We start from the raw sequence: 19446 nt of genomic DNA, 5'->3' as shown, positions 1-19446 counted from the left end.
GGATGCCCCCGCAGTTGCTGTGTCGGCTTCAAGCTCATCTCCTCTATGGAGCCTGCCACCGTCCCCCTTCCTCTCTACCGACTGCTTCGCTTTCTTCTCGTAGATGCAGCTCTTTGTCTGCATCATCACCGCTTCTTCCCCTGACCCTCCTGTGAGGCGTTTGTGCGAGCAGTGATCTCGGTGGTGATTGTTTCTCCACCTTTTCTTCATTACGACGGCCACCTTCTCTTCCCTGCGACGAACAGGCACGCTTTCTTTAATTCGCCCACCCACACCACAGACAGGATTGCCAACCGTGAAAAATGACGACGGAGGTTGGCCCTGATGACAGTGTCGTGAATAACTTCATCATTACCCCACCGTCCCCAAGGTCGGAGTGGACAATACACGACTTTGAGCTGCTGCACAAGCTGGGTGGTGGAAACTACGGCGATGTCTACTTGGCGAGTGTGCGCAAGAGCAACTATGTCGTGGCCATCAAGAAGCTCTCTATTAAAAAACTGGCAGAGTTTGATATCGCCAACCAGCTGCGGCGCGAGATCGAGATCGCCTTCAACACGCGGCATAAGTACCTCCTGCGAACCTATGCCTACTTCTTCGACGAGCACGATATTTACCTCATCCTGGAGCCGTGCAGCAATGGTATGCTCTACAGCGAGCTGAATCGCGTGAAGCTGTTCCCACCACCCACGGCAGCCCGCTACGTAGCACAGCTGACCGAGGCGCTTCTGTACCTCCACCAGCACCACATTCTGCATCGCGACATCAAGCCAGAGAACATTCTGTTGGACCACAACCAGAATATCAAGCTCGCCGATTTCGGCTGGTCGGTGCACGATCCGCTGAATCGGCGCAAGACCTCCTGCGGGACGCCAGAGTACTTTCCGCCTGAGATTGTCAGTCGGCAGATGTATGATATGACCGCCGACCTCTGGTGCCTGGGCATCTTCTGCTTTGAGCTACTTGTGGGCCACACGCCGTTTGTGTGCAAGGACAACGACCAAATCTACAAGAAGATCCATGCGATGCAGTACACCATCCCGGACAGCGTTCCACCAGAGGCAAAGGATTTGATTTCGAATCTGCTCGTCCGCGAGGGGTCGAAGCGGCTGGCGCTACATCGCGTGCTGAACCACCCGTTCTTGCTCAAATACTACTATGTGCCGAACGGTATTACACCCCCGACGGGAAAGCGGCCGCGCAGCTAGCGAGACACGCTATACGGAGAGGGCGAGCACATGTTCTTTGTGTCCAACATAAGCGATGTGCATCAGCAGTGTGCAAGTAAGAAATGAGCGGGAGGGGGTTTTGGGCATCGCTTTCGTGCTCGGGACTGTCTTTTGTGCCCCCCCCCTTATTTCTCAAGTGTGACATCACCTCTCTGCACTCCTTTGCCTGTCGCTTTCTCCTACTCTTTCTCCTGTGTGCACGTGTCTGGACTAGGTGACTTTCCTATTTTGCCCGCGCTCTCTCTCTCTCTTGTTTACCTCCCCCCCCCTCACCCCTCGTGACGCATTGCACGTTAGACCTTTCTCGCGGTCAGTCCCCTTGTTCTTTATGTTTTTTTTTTTGAGGCGCTGTTGTAGTTTACGCTCTCTCTCTCTTCTATCGATGTGTTGGTGATTCTGCGACCTCACTCCTCTTGGCGGGCCGCCTCGACGGAAGAGGCTCTGTGAGGCTTTCCTTTTGCTTCTTAGATTTCTTCAGACGAAAAGTGGCCTGCTGCTGCTGCTACTGCCGTCACTGCCGCTGCTGCTCTCGTTGTGTTTCGTCCCAGTAGTGTGCCCTCCTGTCATGTGTGTTCGTTGTCGCTCTACATGAGGTCCTTCTCGTGTTTCTCTCTTTTTCTTTTTCTTCTACTGACTCCTCTTAGACGCACAAGTGAACTCTCAAATCGCCACCCATGTACTTTGTTTGTACGGCAAAATCAATTCCCGGTTGCCGGAAAGGTGGAGAGGATCGAGGCCTGAATGCACATCCTACTGGGCGCTCCCCCCTCTCTCTCTCTCCCCTGCGCGTTTTCTATTCTGCAATAGCGAGAGGAAATACAAACGGGGATAGGCGCCTCCCGCTTCGGTTAGTGGGAAGCACCTAGTTGCCTGCACCAACGCTGCTGGTATCACATCTGCTGTTCTCCGCTGTTTGTCTGTGTTTCATAACTGCGTTCCATGTCCCCTTTTATCTGGCGTCTATCCTCATCATCTGGACTTCCCCCATCGCCGCTCCTTTCGCCCCCACGCTGGCACACACCCATGAGCGCAAACGAATGGTCAAAGAGGCCTTCGGGAAGAACTGTGCCATTGCTCGCATCTACACCACACCCATAGATTGCCCAACAGGAACGCAAGGGTCCAGGAAAGCAGTAGCAGACATCCACAACAGCACGTAACTGCTCTATCTATACGGAGCCAGCATAGTGCGACTCTTTTCAGACCGGTCAGGCAAGAGTACACACACCCAGACACATACACCGTACATTACACCTACACTTAGAAAGGATACGTTGGGGACGGTGTACGTGTCACCTGCTCTTGTGTGTCATATACTTCGTGGTGCTTATTATACGATTATCAACTACCCCTACTCGTCCAAGAAGCGTACAAGGGCAAAGTCACACGTCATTGCCCCTCTCGGCTTCCTCTCCGATTTCTCCTCCTCCCACCTCATCACCACTGCACATTGAAGTCGCGAATGGAGTACAGCGGCATCGCCCTTTCGCCGGTGGATGCGGAGATCAGCATCCGGCAACTGCGCTCCTTCTCTGTGGGGGAAGTCGGCACGTCTTCCTGGAAAGATCAGCGTGAGGCGATGGAGCGGCTCAACATGTGTACGCACAGCAACGCTATGCAGAAGACGGATGACTTTGTGAAATCGTTTCTTCTTGAGCACGACAAGCTTAGTGACGTCTTGCACGAGTTGCTGGTGATGGAGGTATGGCGGCAGCGCGTGCTGCCAGGCGCCGTCGAGGCCGTCACGCACAATCCGACGGCGACGTACATGTACTGTGCTTACGAGTCAGTGCTTGTGAACCTGCTGGAGTGTATTTGCTTCTATGAGGAGGTAGTGGTTGGATTCGGTGATGATGTTCTGGAGCTCATTGATTACTGCTGGCGTCAGGTGACTCGTCTCTTCTCTGAGAAGAACATCAGTGAGGTGCCGACTGTAGCGGTGAAGGAGAGCCCGCTTGACTACCTGGAGCAGCAGCTGCGGGAGCAGCGCATTCAACGAGCAATGAGGTGCATCTCCGTGCTGTGGTTCATCACGGACCGACTAGAGGCGCTGCCTCTGTCCGCCATGAACCACGTCTTGCGGAGAAACGATGTTCCTTTCGGCTTGGCAGAGGCGCTGCTACTCCAGCCGTGGCTGCGCCGTTCCGCCGGCGTGGTGCAGAAATTTCAAAGCGGTACCTTCATTGCGGCACCCGGGGACGAGTCACAGAGGGTATGCGTGCCAGAGGCCCATGCGTGGTTCTGTCTGCACAAGCTCCTGTGCGACTCCGAGTGTCGTCGACAGTATCCGTACACGCAGCACAGGAAGATCACGCTCCTGCGCGTTCGCTCTCTCATGAATGAGACACTGCTGGATCAGCTTCCCGCTTTGCAAGATGTCCAGCGCGCGCTCGAGGAGCTGTCATTTATGGAGCCGCCAACTGGCACCGAGGAAAAGTTCCGCAGTACCCTGATCATAGAGCAAGTGCCTCGGTTAATGTCGTCTGTTGACCTACCCAGTGTGAATTGGGCTACGGAGGTGGAAAGGATGAAGCGGCTGCTCTCTGACCGTAGCGAGGCAGTGAGTGATGCCATTCGCATGGCTCAACTCTTTGACCTCATGTTTGCCGAGCAACCGTAAGCTTTGCGTGTGTGCGCGCACACCCACCCCAAGAGGACTACACTTTGTCTCGCTGCGGTTTTCCCTTCCCCTTCCCCCCCTCTCCGCTGCACCACAGGAGAGAAGGGTAGCGGCAGTTTTGTCTTGCTACGCGATGTGTATATATGCCCTCCTCCTCCCCCCTCCCCCTTCCCCCCTCTCGTAAGTAACGCGAAAAACGGAGGAGACTAGGAAGTGTCGGTTTCGTGCAGTGTTGGCGATCCAAGACGAGTTGACCTCATGTGGACTGTGTAGGGCGGTGTTCGCGTATGTGTGTGTGTGTGTGTAGGTGCAGCTTGCAGTCACGCGCGTTGCTGCAAGCCGTTGCGGTGCGTCTTACTAGTACTCCCCCCTTACTACCGCCACAGCGGTAGTTGTACAGGCGCGGGGATCTCCTCACACTCGCCCTTCCCACTGTACCTTTCCCACCCCCCTCTCTCTCTCTGCTCTTTGTGAATATTCACGCGTCGCCCTCACCTCTCCTCCCGTCTCTGTCGAACTCTCTTGCTGTTTGGGTTGGTCTGCGCACGCGCCACACCCTGACAACCTCCTCCCCCCCAACCCACCCACACACACGCAGGTGTCTGCGCAGGCTGAAGGGCCTTACCTGCACACGCTAAAACGAAAGTCGGCAGAGTCATATTGGGCCCAGACTTGCCCTTATTCCTTTTTGTCTTCCTCCCTATTTTCTCTCTCAAGCACATTCATACACGGTGTTTTACCAAACACTAACACACGCGCGCATACGCTGAAGGTTGTTGCCGCTACGTCCCCTTTTCTATTTTTTTTTTCCTTTTCTGCTTGCGCTGCGCAAGCGCCTGTTTCACCTCACGGCAAGACAAACAGCATAGACAACGAAAGAAACCGACCAAGCCGCGATAAACACGCGTCATAATCTTTCTCACTCGCATGCCTGCAGACGCTCTCGTGATTGGACGCCCAAGTTGAAAAGAAGCGCAAGAAAGGGTTGTAGAAGAAGGCGTAACGAAAGTCCGATATTGACGAGAAACAAAACTGTTGAAAGGCTCCCCTTGCCATAGCGCTTCTCTTCCCCCCCGCCCCCCTTTATCGAGGGGTGTGGGGTATGGCTGTTGTTTGCTGGTGTAGCGACAATAAAAACAAACAAACAAACGAAGAGAAAAGTGAAAGGGGCACACGGGGTCTCTCCCTCCCCCTCCCTCTCCCTTCCTCGCGTTCGCGCTCCTCTTTTATTGTCCATTCTTTCTTTATTTTCTCTCCACTTAATTTATTGTCCGCCGCGCACCTCTCTCTCCTGTGTTTCTTTTTTGGTTTGTGTTCTTTAGTCAGCGCGCTAAGTCGAGAAGTTGTCATCCTCACCTTTTTCCTTCGCCTTCTTGCCCTCCCCCCTTCCCTTTCTTTCCCTCCCGTGCCGTTTTCTCCTATTTGTTATCTTCCTTTCCTCACGCTCCTATTCTCGCTCGCTCGCTCGCTCTCTCCCCTTCTGGGTGTGTCAGTGTAAGTGTGTTGGTGTGCCTGAGCGTACGTATACGTCTCCGCGCCTCTCCTTATCTGTCTTATTTTTGTCACTCTCTTTTCCTCTCTTTCCCTATCGAGCCCGCACACCAGCTGTAGGAGCTCTTCTCTGTTCACTTGTGTCCAGGCAGCAACTGCGACGTCCATTTCTGCGACTCACCACGGTGGCAACTTTTCGCTTTTTTTGTTTCTTTCGTTTGTCGAGCTGCAGCCACCCGGTGTGTCGGTGTCTCTGTGTGTGCCTAGGCGTGTGAGCGGGAGCGTGTCTTGACACTCGTCTCTTTTATTCCCTCCGCATCTACGCGTTGCCCTCGTTTGTGTTTTATCGGCACCGTCTCTCTGCCGCACTTTCATCACGTGCACAGTTGTGCTCTTTGCCTGCTCGCCTCTCCTCCCTGAACAGCGATTGTTGCTCCTGTTGTTGCCCGTACTGTTGCGGCGGGAAAATCCTTTGATTGCCTCCGTTGTCGTTGCTGCGTGTGGGTGTGTGTACGTGCCTTGGTGCTTTCTGCATAGACACACTCCCCCCTCACCTCCACCCTCTTATTTTCTACTTTCAGCCACTTACGTTGTTCGCTCTTATTTTGCTGCTGTGCAGGTGGTCTTCACGGTACACGCAGCACGCTTACACGCGCTGGATGTATAGATATATTTAGTATTGTGTAAACTACAAGGAAGAAGAAACAGAGCGAACCAGAAAGCAAATCTCGAAGGAAGTCACACAGCTCCTGTAACTCTTTCCTTTTAGTGTATGTGTGTGTGTGTGCGTGTGCTTGTGTGTGTATGTGTGAGTCTGCTGTCTTGTCGTTTAGCTTGTCATACACGCTGCCTCGAACTAACTAGCCAAGCAAAAACAAAAGAAACACTAAAGGAAACCCCCTCCCTCCTCCCCATCTCCTACAGTCCCTTTTCCCTTCTTCGGTTTTCTTTCTTTCTGGGCTGCTTTGCATTTCCTCTCTCGCTCTTCATACGCCTTCTTCTTGGGATTTTCGATTTGTTTTCGTCTTCGATTCATCTCCCCGCCCCCCCCCCTCTCTCTCTCTCACCTTTTTCTCATTCGTGTCTTTTGTCTGTTTCGTAGTCCCCCGCTCCTTCTTTTTCAAGTCTGTTATTGCCAGCTTGTGTGCGTCTGTGTCGGTGCGCCTGCATTCGCGCGTTGATTTGTGTCTGTATGTACGTGTACGTGTACGTGTGTGTGTGTGTCATTCACCCCGCCCCTCTCTATCGCTGCCTCCACAGAACGGCGTCTACATACATTGACAGAATAGAAGTCTTCCACAGACGGAAAGCGAGCAGGGGCGACAAAGGCCAGTCTCTTTTTTTGTTTGTTTTTCTCTTCCTTTTCCACCGCTTCCTTCCTTTACTGGAATCACGCCTACTTGCCGCTGTACGTTTGTGCGCTGGTGTGCGTGTGTGCTCCACACCACCACCGCCCCGCACTCCTTCCCTCGATTTCTCTCTGTTTTCCTTCGCGCGTACGTGTGGCGGCGTGCCCATCCCCTCTTCGTTGTTGTTGGTTCTCTCTTGCCAAGGTGTGTCAGTGTGTTCTGGCTCGTTCAATTCATCATCATCGCATTATCACGTCTTCATCTGTACTCGGCTTTTCTTGAAGGGGAGTGGTAGGTTTTGCATGTGTTTGTGTCTGCGGGTGTTGGTGGTGGTGTTTTGTTTGTTGTTGTGTGGATGCTTGGTTTATCTCTTCCCAGTCTCATCTATTTCTTTCTCTCTCCTGGTGCCTTTCCTAGCGCTCCTTCTCCCTCTTCCCCCCCCCACACACTCTCTCTCCTCTATTCGGTCTCTTCCCTACCCCCGCTTGCCTCTCCATTTTTTTTTACCGCCCTTTTCTTGCTTGAACGACTGCACCCCACCCCTCTTTCTCCTCTTTCCCCTTCTCAAGAGTGTGCGTACCTCCCTTGCATCTTCTCCCCATCCTTTCTTCGCCTGCACGAAGAGCCGACTCCCCTCTCTCCCTCTATATCTGCGTGTACCGAACAAACACATCGACACATTTGCATTGCCCTCTCCTCTTCTTGTGCGTGCGTGCATGTGTGTCTGCGCTTGAATCCCTCTCGGTGGCAACGTGGGTCTCGTCTCTCGTGCATTTCTTCTGTGTTTTTCTTCTTCGCTGCATTTATTCCTTTGTTTGGTCAGAGCGCATGTGCATGCGTGTGGGCCACCGGTGGGTATCGTATCACTTGTGCGAGACGGGACTCGAGACGCTTTACGTCTACCTTTTTCCCTCCTCTCTGTGTTTGCCAGTGCGTGCGTGTACGCATTTTGAGCAGTGACCCTGAGAGGGCGCGTGGCTATCTTCGCCTGTGAGTGTGGGGTGTAGTAGGGCAGAAGTCGGCCCCGGTGGAGGAGACCGCAAGGCGGGCACTATCGTGGAAAGGGTGAGAGAGCTTATAAAAGCGCAAGGGGAAGCGATCTGTTCAGTACGCCCACGCGAGCTTACGGTAGATTCCGTCATATTTATTTTCTCGAATCATCTTATACACCCAGGCCCGCGCAAGATGCATATGTCCCTGGGCGTCGCAGACGCGACTGCCGAGGGCAACCTCTTCTCTCTCTGTCCAGAGGATGACGGCAATGTCCCCGACATGCCGTTTTTTGCGGCGAGTAACCTCGAGGATCGTCCCATAGCTCCCGCCGCAGAGGACTACCCGCTCGGGTGTGAGGTAGAGCTGCGTGACATCGAATTTGCCAAGATTGCGCAGGAAAGTAGTCACTGGGAGCCAATCATGGAGGCTGTCTTCGCGGTTCCGCGGCGCCGGGTGCGAGTGGATCGACACACCGGAGATTACACGTTTGTGCTGTGCAACGACATCGACGGCTTTGAGCGCGTCGGCTGCACCCTCTACCGCGCGTGCCTGAGCGAACCGAAAGTGAAGGCGACTCGGTACTACTCGAGTATTCGCAGTGCACTCTCCGGCCTGGAGCTGGAGGACAACGCTGAGGACATCCTGAGCAGGCCTGTGCAGCTCTGTGTAGCCACGGCGACCGCTGCAGAGACGGGTTGCACAGTGCTGGAAGCGAGAGGGGCGGCAACACCATCCGCAGGGAACAACAACATACTAACGTCGGTGAAGTCTGTGCGCAGCGCCGTCTACATGACTAGCTCTGCGGACGACGCCCGCCGACGCAGTTTTATGACATACATGAGGAGGGGAACTGCAGAAATCGGCAAGCGCAACTGCGAGGCTGCGCTACGCTACTACAACCGCGCTCTCGAGGAGATGCCAGAAGAAGAGGCGCGGGTGCGCAGCAGCCGCTCTGTGGCGTATCTCTTGGCAGGTGAAAAAGACCGGGCGCTGGAAGATGCCAATCGTGTGGTGCACCTTGTTCCGCGGGAGAGTGTGGGGTATATCCGAACGGGCAACGTGCTGCGTAGCATGAAAAAGTTTGTTGATGCGCAGAAGATGTACGCTACAGCGCTCAAGTACGACAGCTCCAGCACGGTCGTGCGCATCCTCCTCGAGGGCAACTCCGTGGCGATGCTCTACGAGGGACGCACGAAGCGCTACAAAAAAATGCGGATTTTTTACGACGACGCAGCACAACGCGCCATCGCCGTGGCGGCGCAGAACATGGACGCAAGCGAGATTGTGATGAAGGAGGCTTCCAGCTGCGTATTCCCGCTGCTGAGCGGCATCTACCGCGTCGCGAGCGGGCGACAGTGCTGCCCGATGTGCTGCCATTGCGGCCGCCCATTCGTGGACGAAGCTCAGATGGCGGAGCAGATTCCTGGGTTGACGAAGCAGCTGCTCAACTCTCTTCACGTTGTGGTCCGCCCTGTACCGTGCGATAGTAGCTGCAACGCCCTCTACTGCAGTGAAAGTTGCAAGTCAAAGGCGTGGGTGGAGCATCACTGGGTGGAATGCACGCAGCGCGGGCGATGGCGCGATGGGGTGCCGGTGGTGCATTGCCTCCTGGATCAGTACGTCATGACGTGCGCTGCCAACGCCGCCGATGAGGAAGTCCCGACTGACATCTCCCCGACGCCCCAATGCGTGGCAGAGGATACGCGTCCCATCATCACCGCCGCTTGCGTCCGCATAGCGGTACGGATGATGTCACGTATGGTGAGCAGCGTACTGCCCGCCCAGGAGGCAGTTCAGCAGTACCGGTGGCTACCCGTTGCCGACGTTGTGCGAAGTCAGCGGAGAGAGGTGAAGGAGTTACTTATAACATGCTACTCCACCCTCTCCCAAGGGTTCTCTTCCGAGGACAGTGACCAGCTCACCTTCGAGGTGTTTCAGGACTACTACGAAAAGGCTAAGTCGAACTCGATCATCATCTGCTGCTCCATGTGGCCCAAGGTGGTGGAGCGTGTGCGTAGCCATCTTGACTTGGTGACCGCAGAAGACAGTCCAGCCGGTTTGCAAGACAGCGATACCCCGTTCCACTTATGCCTACAGCAAGTGCTGAATGCTCCACGCCAAGGTGTACCGGGCACGTACCACATCTGCATCTCCATGTTCGAACTGGCCTCTCTTATGACATCGAACAACTGCACGCGATCGGAGACGATGCGGCCCAACGTGATGGTGCGCACGTTTGCGGAGTCGGCGGCAAGCCTGCGCCTGCGGACACTGCGGCCCATCGCCAAGGAGGAGGTGTTGACGATGGATTGGCCGGTTTACGGTGCCGCGTGACGGAAAAGAGCATTGGGACCACCACGCCCTCTTCCGTTTTGGCGGTTCACCCCATGCCAAATGCACCCCCCCACCACCACCACCACCCCGCCCTACTCCTTTCCCGCGTATACGCGCTCAGCATACACGTGAATGAAGCCGCTGTGCGCGGCTGGAAAGTGGATGCATTTTCCTCCTTCTCCGTCTGCGCATCCTGTACGAGGTGCATCTCTCTTCCGTCCATTTTCTTTCGGTGCTTTGCTGGCCCTGCGTGTTGCTCTCTTTCGTTTAGGTTCCCACTTTTTCAGTCACAGAATTCTCAGCCTTATCCCCGTCTGTAACGGGTGCCACTCTTTTACTACCGTGGCTCTGCATTCCTGTGCAGTTCTGAGCAAGTGCACGTTTGGGCGGGCAATTCTCTCACCATCGTGGTGTTAGATGGGATCACGTTTGCCTGTTTACGCACGTGCATCAACCGTCGCTGCAGCCTCGGTTTTCTTCTTTTCGTTTTTTTTTTTTTGGTGTGGCGTTGCTGTTCTTTTTGCACTGCTTCGGTGCATCATTTTTATTTATTTATTTAGCTCACTTCTTGCGTTGCACTGCTCTCTCTCTCCATCTCCCTCTTCTCCTTTTTCCCCTTCGCGTTGCTTTGTGTGTTTTGCTTCCTCGTTTCTTTTCCCCTCTGTTGTGTTGTTTGCATCGGTCCTACGTCTTTGCATGATTGTGGTGGACTGCACGTGCCCCCCTCCCCCCCCCAAAATAGGAAATAACAGCAACAAAACGAACACATACACTTCGGCGGATGACTCGGCTTACAAGCGCGCGCACACCCACACCCACATACGCCTGCGTGCAATCGTTTTCTCTGTTTTCTTTTGTTTCCTCTTCACTTCTGGTGATTTTTTTGTGTGTATTTTCTCTTCGATTTGGTGATGGTGTGGTCGTACTGCGCTTCTTCTGAGACGTTTTGTTTTCCGCTGAGGTCTCTCGGTGCGACTGTGTGGAGGCGTACCGACCTCCGCCTTTCTCCGCCTATTTAATGTACGAGAAAAGTGCGACAGAAGAAAACATCGTTTCCCAGAGAATTATCGAAAAGAAAACGAAAAACGCTGTGCTGCCGTGCTGGCGGGGGACTCATCTGAAAAGAGACACCTGCTGGTCTGCGGAGACAGACAGGTTGAGAGGCGGAGAGATACTGAGCTCAAGACGAAGGAAGAAGAGGAAAGATTTCAAACGACGCGCGGGAGCGCTGGGCGATGCGTCATGCGCCTTTGGCCAACGTGCAACGTAGTGACGAAAAGGGGGGATCACGAGTAGGCAGCCCGGCAGGCGGCAACTGGCCACGACCCACTATGAGAAGCCAGTGGATTTGAGAGAAAGGAAGAGGGTGGTGCGGGTACACAAACACGCACACACACGTAGTGAAGTAAACTATAGAGGGTGAGAGGGTGACCCTTATCAGCAAGTGATGGTGCTATCTTGCAACAGAAACACGACTGAAGGTTATTGGCTATCGCCGAGATGTAGACAGATAGAGGTGCTAAATAAGGGGGAGATAACAATCGAAGGCGTGAGAGACGAAGATGCCAACGCTGCCCGTCGTCTGCGCGTTTATTATATGCTTTGTTTTGAGTGATTTCTCTCTCTCTCTCTCTCTTCCCCATCCTCCTCGTTTTATCATCGGTGACTGTCTTCTCTCTGTCGACTGTGCCGTATGTGTCTTTGGGTTCTCTGGTGTCGTATGATTCCTTTGTTTTCTCGTCTTTTTTTTTCGCGCGCGCGCTTGTGTGTATGCGTGTGTGTGTGTGCCTCATTTTCTTCTTGCGTTCTCCCCATCTCTCCCTTCACCTCTCTTTCGTCGCACTTTCCCTTTCCTCTCGCGCTGTCCTGGCATCCTCTCCCTCTCCACAACCTCCTCTCTGCCGCCCGGTCTAGGGAAGGAGTGTGCATGCGTGTGCTTAGGCTTTTATCTGTGCCCCCCCCTCTCCCTCTGCATGCTGTGGTCTGGATTTATGTTCATAAGCGCTTCACCACGACTTTTTTGTTGTGTGAGCAGGCCCCTGTCTCCCTGGCCCCGGTTCTCAGTGGTGTCCTTAGTTTTCCTTGGTGCCCGTCCTCCTCTCTTGCCCACTTGTGAGCCCTTCGACTGCGACTTCCGTCTCTCTTTTTCTCTCTGATCTGAGTGTTTTTGGCTGTAGCGCTCTCCTTTTTCTTGTTTGATTCTCCCCTTTTTTCTTCCTATGCCCTTTCCCGTGTTCAACTGTGCCACCCTTCTCTCTTCTTCTCTCTTCTTCTCTCTTGCTGCCCTTCTCCTCGTTGCCTGTCATACGTGCGTGCATGTGTGATGCTATAACCACAAGCAGTGAAGGTGAGAGAGAAAGGCAGAGAGCAGAAAGGCCTGAGAGGACAAGGTGCGAGGTGTGTGTTACTGCTTGCCGCAACTTCAACTCTGGCTTCTTTCTGTTCACTCTCTCCTCCGTTTCGTTTTTCTCAACTTACCTCTCTTCTGCTTGCCCTCACACGTGTGTGTGTGCGTGTGTGTGTGTGTGTTCATGTATCGAACCTCTCTCTGTCCCTCTCGCTGTTTCTCCTGAGATGACTTTCTCTTTGCCCCCGTATCCCTTCTCTTACCCCACACGCACATAAAAACAAACTAAAACAAAAAGAGGAAGAGCTCGTCTCCTCTCTTCACGGCCACCCCCTTTGCTTTTGGCTCCCCCCTTTTGTGTCTTATCTTGACTCAGTGGAATGTCGGTGAGAGAATTCGCACATCGATATGTCTACGTGATGGGCAATGAGCCGCAGGAGAGGGAGAGGCGTAGAAGGCACAAGCGTATCTGCCAAGCAGATGCGCCAATAACCTCAACGAGAGTCATGAATGAATGAAATAAGAAAAAAAAAGAAGAGGCATAAAGAGGGCAACTCCACAGGCTTCTCCGAAGGCTTTTATATTGTTTGCCTCGCTCTTTTTTTTTCTTCTTCCGTCGTCTTCTTTGGTGCACACTCGCGCACAATTGGCTCTCTGCTGCAACAACCAAGAAGAGACACGCAAAAAAAAAATAACGGACACTGAACCGAGCAGCTTCCCTCGTCCTCGCCTTCTCCATTGTATCGAGCGCGCAGGCTTGTGAACGTGCCGTCTGGCAGTGTGTGTGGGAATGCTTGCCCGGCTTGCCCTTGCACACTCACGTACATCTACACACAGAGACAGAAGCGCAGACGCTGGAGATGAGGGGACGGGGGGGGGGAACAGGGGGAGGGGCAGAGAGAGAAGGTATGCCCGTTTTGCCTCGGTCTTATTCGTTTACGCCTTTCGTTGACGCGTATACTTTTTCGTCAATCGAGGAGGACTATCGCCGTTCAGTGCCTCGCTGCCATTTCTTCCTGGTCCTCTCCTCCTTCTGTTTTGCCCCGTAGAGAGAGAGAGAGAGAGAGATTCGAAAAGAAAAAAATAGCAGCTATAGTGTTCGTTTGTGTTCTTATCTGTCGGATTCCTACTCGGTTTCGCTCACGTACGCCTCTCCCCACCCCCTCGACATGTCCACAAATGTCGTGATCTAATTTCCTCTATATATTTTTTGCTCCGTTGTTGTGCTTCACACTTTTACTCCGTCCCCCTCCCCCATTTCCCCCCTCTTGCTTGGTTTCTCTTTGTGTGTGCGTTTTTTTCCCCCTTTCCCACAGTTCAGTGATGCAAGTCGCTCTTATAGCCAGGCATGTTTTTCTTCCCTCCCCCGTCCCCCTCCTTCTCTTCTAGCTCTTGTTGCGACCCCCGCCCTTTTGAAAAAATTGGTTGTGCTGTTCTTATTGCTCTGTCTATTTCCCTTCCTGGCTGCTTTCTTCGTGGCGCACTACTGCTGCCACCTGGCGAGCACTCCCCTCTTGTTCTCGTGCTTTTCCAGTCATTCATTCTGACGGTATTACGGCGAATACTGCGACTGCGGTGGCTGGTTTTATTTTTGGTGGCGTTGTGCGTAATCTCTTATTTGGATGACTCCCGCCCCTTTCTTCCTCGACTGACTCAGTAGTTGGCTGTTGCGTCTTTTCTCGTTGTTTCTTCTTTTCTTCCTCTCTCTCTTCTTTTAGTTGTTCCTGTGTTACTTTTTACCACCACCTATGAGTGTCCTTCCTGCTTTGGCGGGCGGGTTTTGGCGTCGGCTTATCTCGTTTTGCGTATATTTTTTGGTGTTAGTTTGGCTTCTCTTGCTGTTGCTCCATTGTCACTGATTTCTTTTTCTTTTTTTTTTGTGTGTGTGTGTGTTTCTGTGCACGCACCCAAACACCGCCGCCGCAGCGTACTCATTCCTCCCCCTCCCCCCTCCCACTCCTTCGCACCCAACCACCCACACCAACGTTATCGCTTCCCACGCACGTGTACAACCAAAAATAAATGAAATTCTCTACAACTGTTCCTTTTCTTGTGCATGTTGTTTGTTGTTCACTTTACTCGTTTGATTTCCCCGATGGCGAGAGCGCACCGCATTGCGCGGCGTCCAGAGCCCCGTAACCACTCTACGTGGGGAAACGTCACGTATCCCTCTAGCCCCTGCCAGTGCGCTGAGCCACGTCTGGCGATCTTCGTACCTCTCCTACAAGGCGGAGAGGTCAGAGCCCTGCATCGCTACTGGCGGCAGAACGGCCTACGACAGCGTACACGCTTGCGTCATCCATATGATAGGCAGAGTGTCGCCCTGACCCGAATGTCCCCACCCCCACCCGGTCCTTAATGCCTGCTGCAGGGGGGGGAGGGGAGGGTGACTGAGCCACCCTGAGGGTTGCTCCAGGTAGCAAGCGGCGTGATGGGGGCGGCGGTGGGTCGACAGCGGGAGGCCGGAGCTGTGCTCCGATGGCTGAGTCGGCGCACTGCTGTAACGCGCTTCTGCTGCTGCTTTTCCCCGCGCGATGGTCCTGTGGCTGGGCTGAGGCCTCGAGTGGCCTTGGACTCATGTGTTGTATGACAGTGAATGGTCACACTGAAAAACGAAAGCAAGCTTGTTGAACTAGCATGTGTTACCGCTCTCTCTTGCTCCCGTTGTCTGTCCATATTTCGATTGTTTTTTTTTTTTGCTCGTTTGCTCTTGAACTCATGCATCTCTCCCTTTGTGTGTTTCGGTCCACCTATGCTGGGCAGTGCTTTTCGGCTTGCGCGTGTGCGCGCGTGTATCTGAGTGCGAGCGGTTCTCTCAGGCGAGTAATCACACACACACACACGCGCGCGCCCACACACACCACCCACAAGCTAATTCAGATGCGCACGTGGCTGATGATTATATGAATCGTGCTCTTGGTGTTTATTGGTGATGTCGTTGTGGTTTCTCTTCTTTTTTTCTACGCTGTTCACACATATATGCCTGTTTTGCTGTTGGGCTGTTCTGCGACTTACCGATGTTCGTTTATGCGTGCGTGCTTCTGCAGGACTGTGTTTTAGCTGGCTGGGACGCCTGTCTTCTACATCCTCTCTCTCTGTCTGGTTGTTTATACATGGCGTTAAACAGTAGTTGAGTACTGCCTTTATTTATTTTTGCTTTGCTTTGCCTCACTTTCCCTTTGTGTACAGGCGTATCGGTAGCCCGATTTCTCTCTGGACAAATTCTTCCACTCGAGAGGGAATGATAGAAAACAGCGAGGGAGTACGAAGCGGTACGATCAAGCAAAGAAACACAACGCGCACATGTACAGTAATGTGTGTGAGAAGAAAACAAAAAAAGTATTGCAGCAGGGGGATACTCAGTGCAAGAGGGACTTGTCCACCTCCATGTGTTGCCACCTTCCTCGCCCCTCTCCCTCTGTTCTCTCATCAGTTTTTGTGCTCGTGATTAGGCGAGCTGGTGCTGGGCGAGGGAGAGGATCGAGGTGCTAGTGGCGCTTCAGAGAAGGCACAGCGGCGCTGGAACGGGAGGGAAATATCTCTTCCTCACCCTCTCTTTTTTTCCCCAAACACCTGCGTTATATAGGCATGACGACCTTCTACGTGCGTAGCCTCCCTTCCCCCCTTTCTCTTGCTTGTTTCTCTCGCCTATCATTTGCTTTCATCGTCTTGCCTCTTCCTCTTGCCACCCGATCGCCCCTGTGATGTTTCCTCTCGTTCCTCTCGCTGCACAACACACATTATAATGGCTCTTTCTCCCTCTCCCCGTCCTCGCCGCACCCCCTTCATGGGTGACCGGCACACGTACACCCACTGACTGACCCCCCTCCTTCACCTCCTCTTCACGCATGTGCTGAACCACCGCCGCGCTTCTCTCAACCAGGAAAGCCTCATCGTCAGAGCCCTCTTCGAAAGTAACAGCAATAAAATACAAAACAAAAAAGAAAAAAGACAAGAACAGCACCCACTCACCCACACACACCTATACCCTCCACACACACCAACCCCCCCTCACACACACACACACATCTATCTTGTCAGAAGTCTTCTCTCCCGTCCTTCCTCCACTCCTCCATCGCCTTGCACGGACGCGCACAGCACTTCACCTTCCGCCTGTTTTTTTTTTTTTTGAGGGGGGTGGGGAAGAGAGGGGAAAGGCGTCTCTCTCTCTTTTTTTTTGCTCTATGTTTCCTCATCAACTCCCTGCTACCATTTGCTCGACGCTCTCACTCGCGAGTGCTTTTTTGTTTTCCGTTTTGCTTGTTGGTCTTGTCAAGTGTGATTGACTTGATTTCCGTCTCTGCAGCCCTCGTTCTACTCCGTTGAATTCGTTCTCTCCGTCTTTTCCGCTCACTTTGTGTGGGCTCAGCAACAACAACAAACTCAAGTGCATGAGTAAGAATGATGCGCCGAGCGCGCGTGGTGGTGGCTTCCGCGGCCGTCGGTGTGGGTGGGATAGGCATCTCGCAACTAGCGAAGGAGTTTGACCGCCACACACACAACCCGACCGCAGCTGAGGTGTCACGCCACAAGAAGAAACGCCTGACTGCCATGGAGCGCGTGGAGCTCTTCTGCGATCCCGGCACATTCCGTGAGCGTGATGCCCTCGTTGAGCATGAGTGCCACAATTTTGGTATGGAGAATAGGAAGGTGCCGGGTGACGGCTTCATTACGGGTACGGGCAAGGTCTTTGGTCGCCCTGTGTTTCTCTTCTCGCACGACTTCACGGTGTTCGGCGGCTCTCTCTCTGGCTCCAATGCCGCAAAGGTGGTGCGCATCATGGACGAGGCCGCCAAGATCGGTGTGCCCGTGATCGGCTTCAACGACTCCGGCGGCGCGCGCATCCAGGAGGGTGTGGACTCGCTGGCTGGCTACGCTGAGATTTTCCTCCGCAACACGCTCTTCTCCGGTGTCATTCCCCAGATCTCCGTGATCATGGGCCCCTGTGCAGGCGGTGCTGTCTACTCGCCCGCTATAACCGACTTCACGTTCATGGTGGAGAACTCGTCCTACATGTTTGTGACGGGTCCGGAGGTGGTGAGTGCCGTGGGCGGAAAGCTTGTGGGAAAGGAGGAGCTCGGCGGTCCGCATGTGCACGCGACCAAATCGGGTGTGTCAGCGGGTACGTTCCCGAACGACATCGTAGCGCTGGCGCAGCTCCGCCGCCTCTACTCATATCTGCCGCTGAACAACCGCGACTCTGCCCCAGTGGTGCCAACGGCCGACAACCGCCACCGCGACGTCTCCTCGCTGAACACGGTCGTGCCCCTGGAGGTGAAGGAGGCCTACGACATGCGCGACGCTATCCTCCCTGTGATTGACCAAGACTCCTTCTTTGAGATTCAGCCGCAGTTCGCCAAGAACATCATCTGCGGTTTCGCACGCATTGAGGGTCGCTCGGTGTGCATCATTGCGAACCAGCCGAAGGCGCAGGCTGGCGTACTGGACATCGACTCCTCCGTCAAGGCCGCACGCATGGTACGGTTCGCTGATGCCTTCAACATTCCAATCATCACCTTCGTAGATGTCCCCGGGTTCTTGCCGGGCGTGCATCAGGAGTACGGCGGCATCATTCGCCACGGTGCGAAGCTGCTGTATGCCTATGCGGAGGCGACGGTGCCTAAGATAACGATTATCACGCGCAAGGCGTACGGTGGCGCCTACGATGTGATGAGCTCAAAGCACCTCCGTGGCGACAGCAACTACGCCTGGCCGCGCGCCGAGATTGCCGTCATGGGCGCTGCCGGTGCATGCAAGCTACTATACTCGAAGGAGACGGCGGAGCAGCAGGCGCAGCGTATCGTAGATTATGAGAAGACCTTCTGTACCCCGCTCTCCGCCGCGCGAAAGGGCTTTATCGATGCTGTGATTGATCCCAGCGAGACCCGTATTCGCGTATGCGAAGATCTGGAGCGTCTGTCTCGCAAGCAACTCTGTAATCCGTGGAAGAAGCACGGCAACATTCCACTGTAAAAGACGGAGAAGAAAAAGCTGTACTCTTCCTCTTTCTATGCCCCTATCATATGTCTACGTGTCCCGCGGCTTGCAACGACGCTGTAGTGTTCCGTGCCCCGTTTTGGGCGGCCGTTGATGTGCTCATGCGTTTGCTGCCTTTTCTGTTGCCGCTCCTCCCTCTCCCCCTCCTCTCCACGACAGAGCTCTCCTCTTATGATGTGCTGCAGGAGATGCGTGTGTGTGTGTGTGTGTGTGCGGAGGTCGCTTATTACGGCTGCTGACGCTTCCAGGGTGCCTCTCTTTTCAGGACTCTCTCTTCTTTCTCGTTGCGTTTTCCTTCGTCTCATCGTCGTATCTCCGGCACAGCAACGCGGTGCTCTGAGGTGCGTTTTTGGCAATGATCCCCCCTCCTCTCCCCGCTCACCAGGTACGCATGTCGCATTGCTCTCCTTCCCTTTTGCTCTCTCTCCCTCCCTTCCTCTCTCTCCCTCTGTGCGTGTGCTGCTTGATTGAGGAATACCAAAAATAAAGGCAAGCCAGCAGTGTAGGCAGAGTCAACATACGAAAAAGAAAAGGTCTGGGCGTGGAGTAAGTCGAACGGGGCACTACCGACTTTGGCGACTTGTACTGTTTCTCCCTTCCGCCATCCCCATTTCCCTACCTATCGTTCTGCTCCTCTGGTCAAGTAGGGTGTTCGTAGGCGAGAGAGAGAGCGGTTCGCGTGCATGTGAGGGAAAAAAAGGCGCACTAGAAGTACCTGCTCATCTACTTTTGAGTTGCTTTATCCACCTCCTCACTTCCCCCCCCCCCCTTCATGTGCTCTTGCATTGTGTCTCGTCTGCAGTAGACTTGCTTGACTTCTAGGCTTCCGTTGTTCACGTCGATGAGCCGTGTAGTGCTCGGATATTGTGCAGTACGGGTGCCTCCAAACACATACGCATGCGTCAAACGGGCCCATCACTCCTTCTCTTCAACGGTAGGAGTCAATCGTGTATATTCATGCATAGACAAGCGCACAGACGCACCTACGCACTGAAAAGCGAAGATCGCACAGCTGCAGCACGGCGCACCTTCGTTGAAGAGCGAGGGAGCAACGCGGATGCGGCACATTTTATGATGGATGCGACT

General features: G+C 53.9%; 4 protein-coding genes across 4 annotated transcripts, besides 1 other annotated feature; all 4 read left to right on the top strand.

Annotated features, from left to right (window-relative positions):
• Positions 1–302: 302 nt before the first annotated feature.
• Positions 303–1208, top strand: LMAIRK (protein kinase, putative; the record flags this gene model as incomplete). Its single annotated transcript, XM_010702092.1, has 1 exon — positions 303–1208. The coding sequence occupies one exon, from the start codon at positions 303–305 to the stop codon at positions 1206–1208; it is 906 nt and encodes a 301-aa protein (XP_010700394.1).
• Positions 1209–2691: 1483 nt separating this feature from the next.
• Positions 2692–3849, top strand: LPMP_280520 (hypothetical protein; the record flags this gene model as incomplete). Its single annotated transcript, XM_010702091.1, has 1 exon — positions 2692–3849. One exon carries the CDS (start codon positions 2692–2694, stop codon positions 3847–3849), a length of 1158 nt encoding a protein of 385 aa, XP_010700393.1.
• A 4025-nt stretch (positions 3850–7874) lies between these two features.
• Positions 7875–10016, top strand: LPMP_280510 (hypothetical protein; the record flags this gene model as incomplete). The annotated part of the gene is made up of 1 exon (XM_010702090.1): positions 7875–10016. One exon carries the CDS (start codon positions 7875–7877, stop codon positions 10014–10016), a length of 2142 nt encoding a protein of 713 aa, XP_010700392.1.
• Positions 10017–14470: 4454 nt separating this feature from the next.
• Positions 14471–14981: a repeat region.
• A 1786-nt stretch (positions 14982–16767) lies between these two features.
• On the top strand, positions 16768–18336 carry LPMP_280500 (propionyl-coa carboxylase beta chain, putative; the record flags this gene model as incomplete). Its single annotated transcript, XM_010702089.1, has 1 exon — positions 16768–18336. One exon carries the CDS (start codon positions 16768–16770, stop codon positions 18334–18336), a length of 1569 nt encoding a protein of 522 aa, XP_010700391.1.
• Positions 18337–19446: the final 1110 nt, after the last annotated feature.

This window comes from Leishmania panamensis, assembly GCF_000755165.1.
Source record: "Leishmania panamensis strain MHOM/PA/94/PSC-1 chromosome 28 sequence".
Lineage (NCBI taxonomy): Eukaryota > Euglenozoa > Kinetoplastea > Trypanosomatida > Trypanosomatidae > Leishmania > Leishmania panamensis.
Note: the sequence above shows the minus strand (reverse complement) of the source record. Positions and strands in the feature narration are given on the sequence as shown.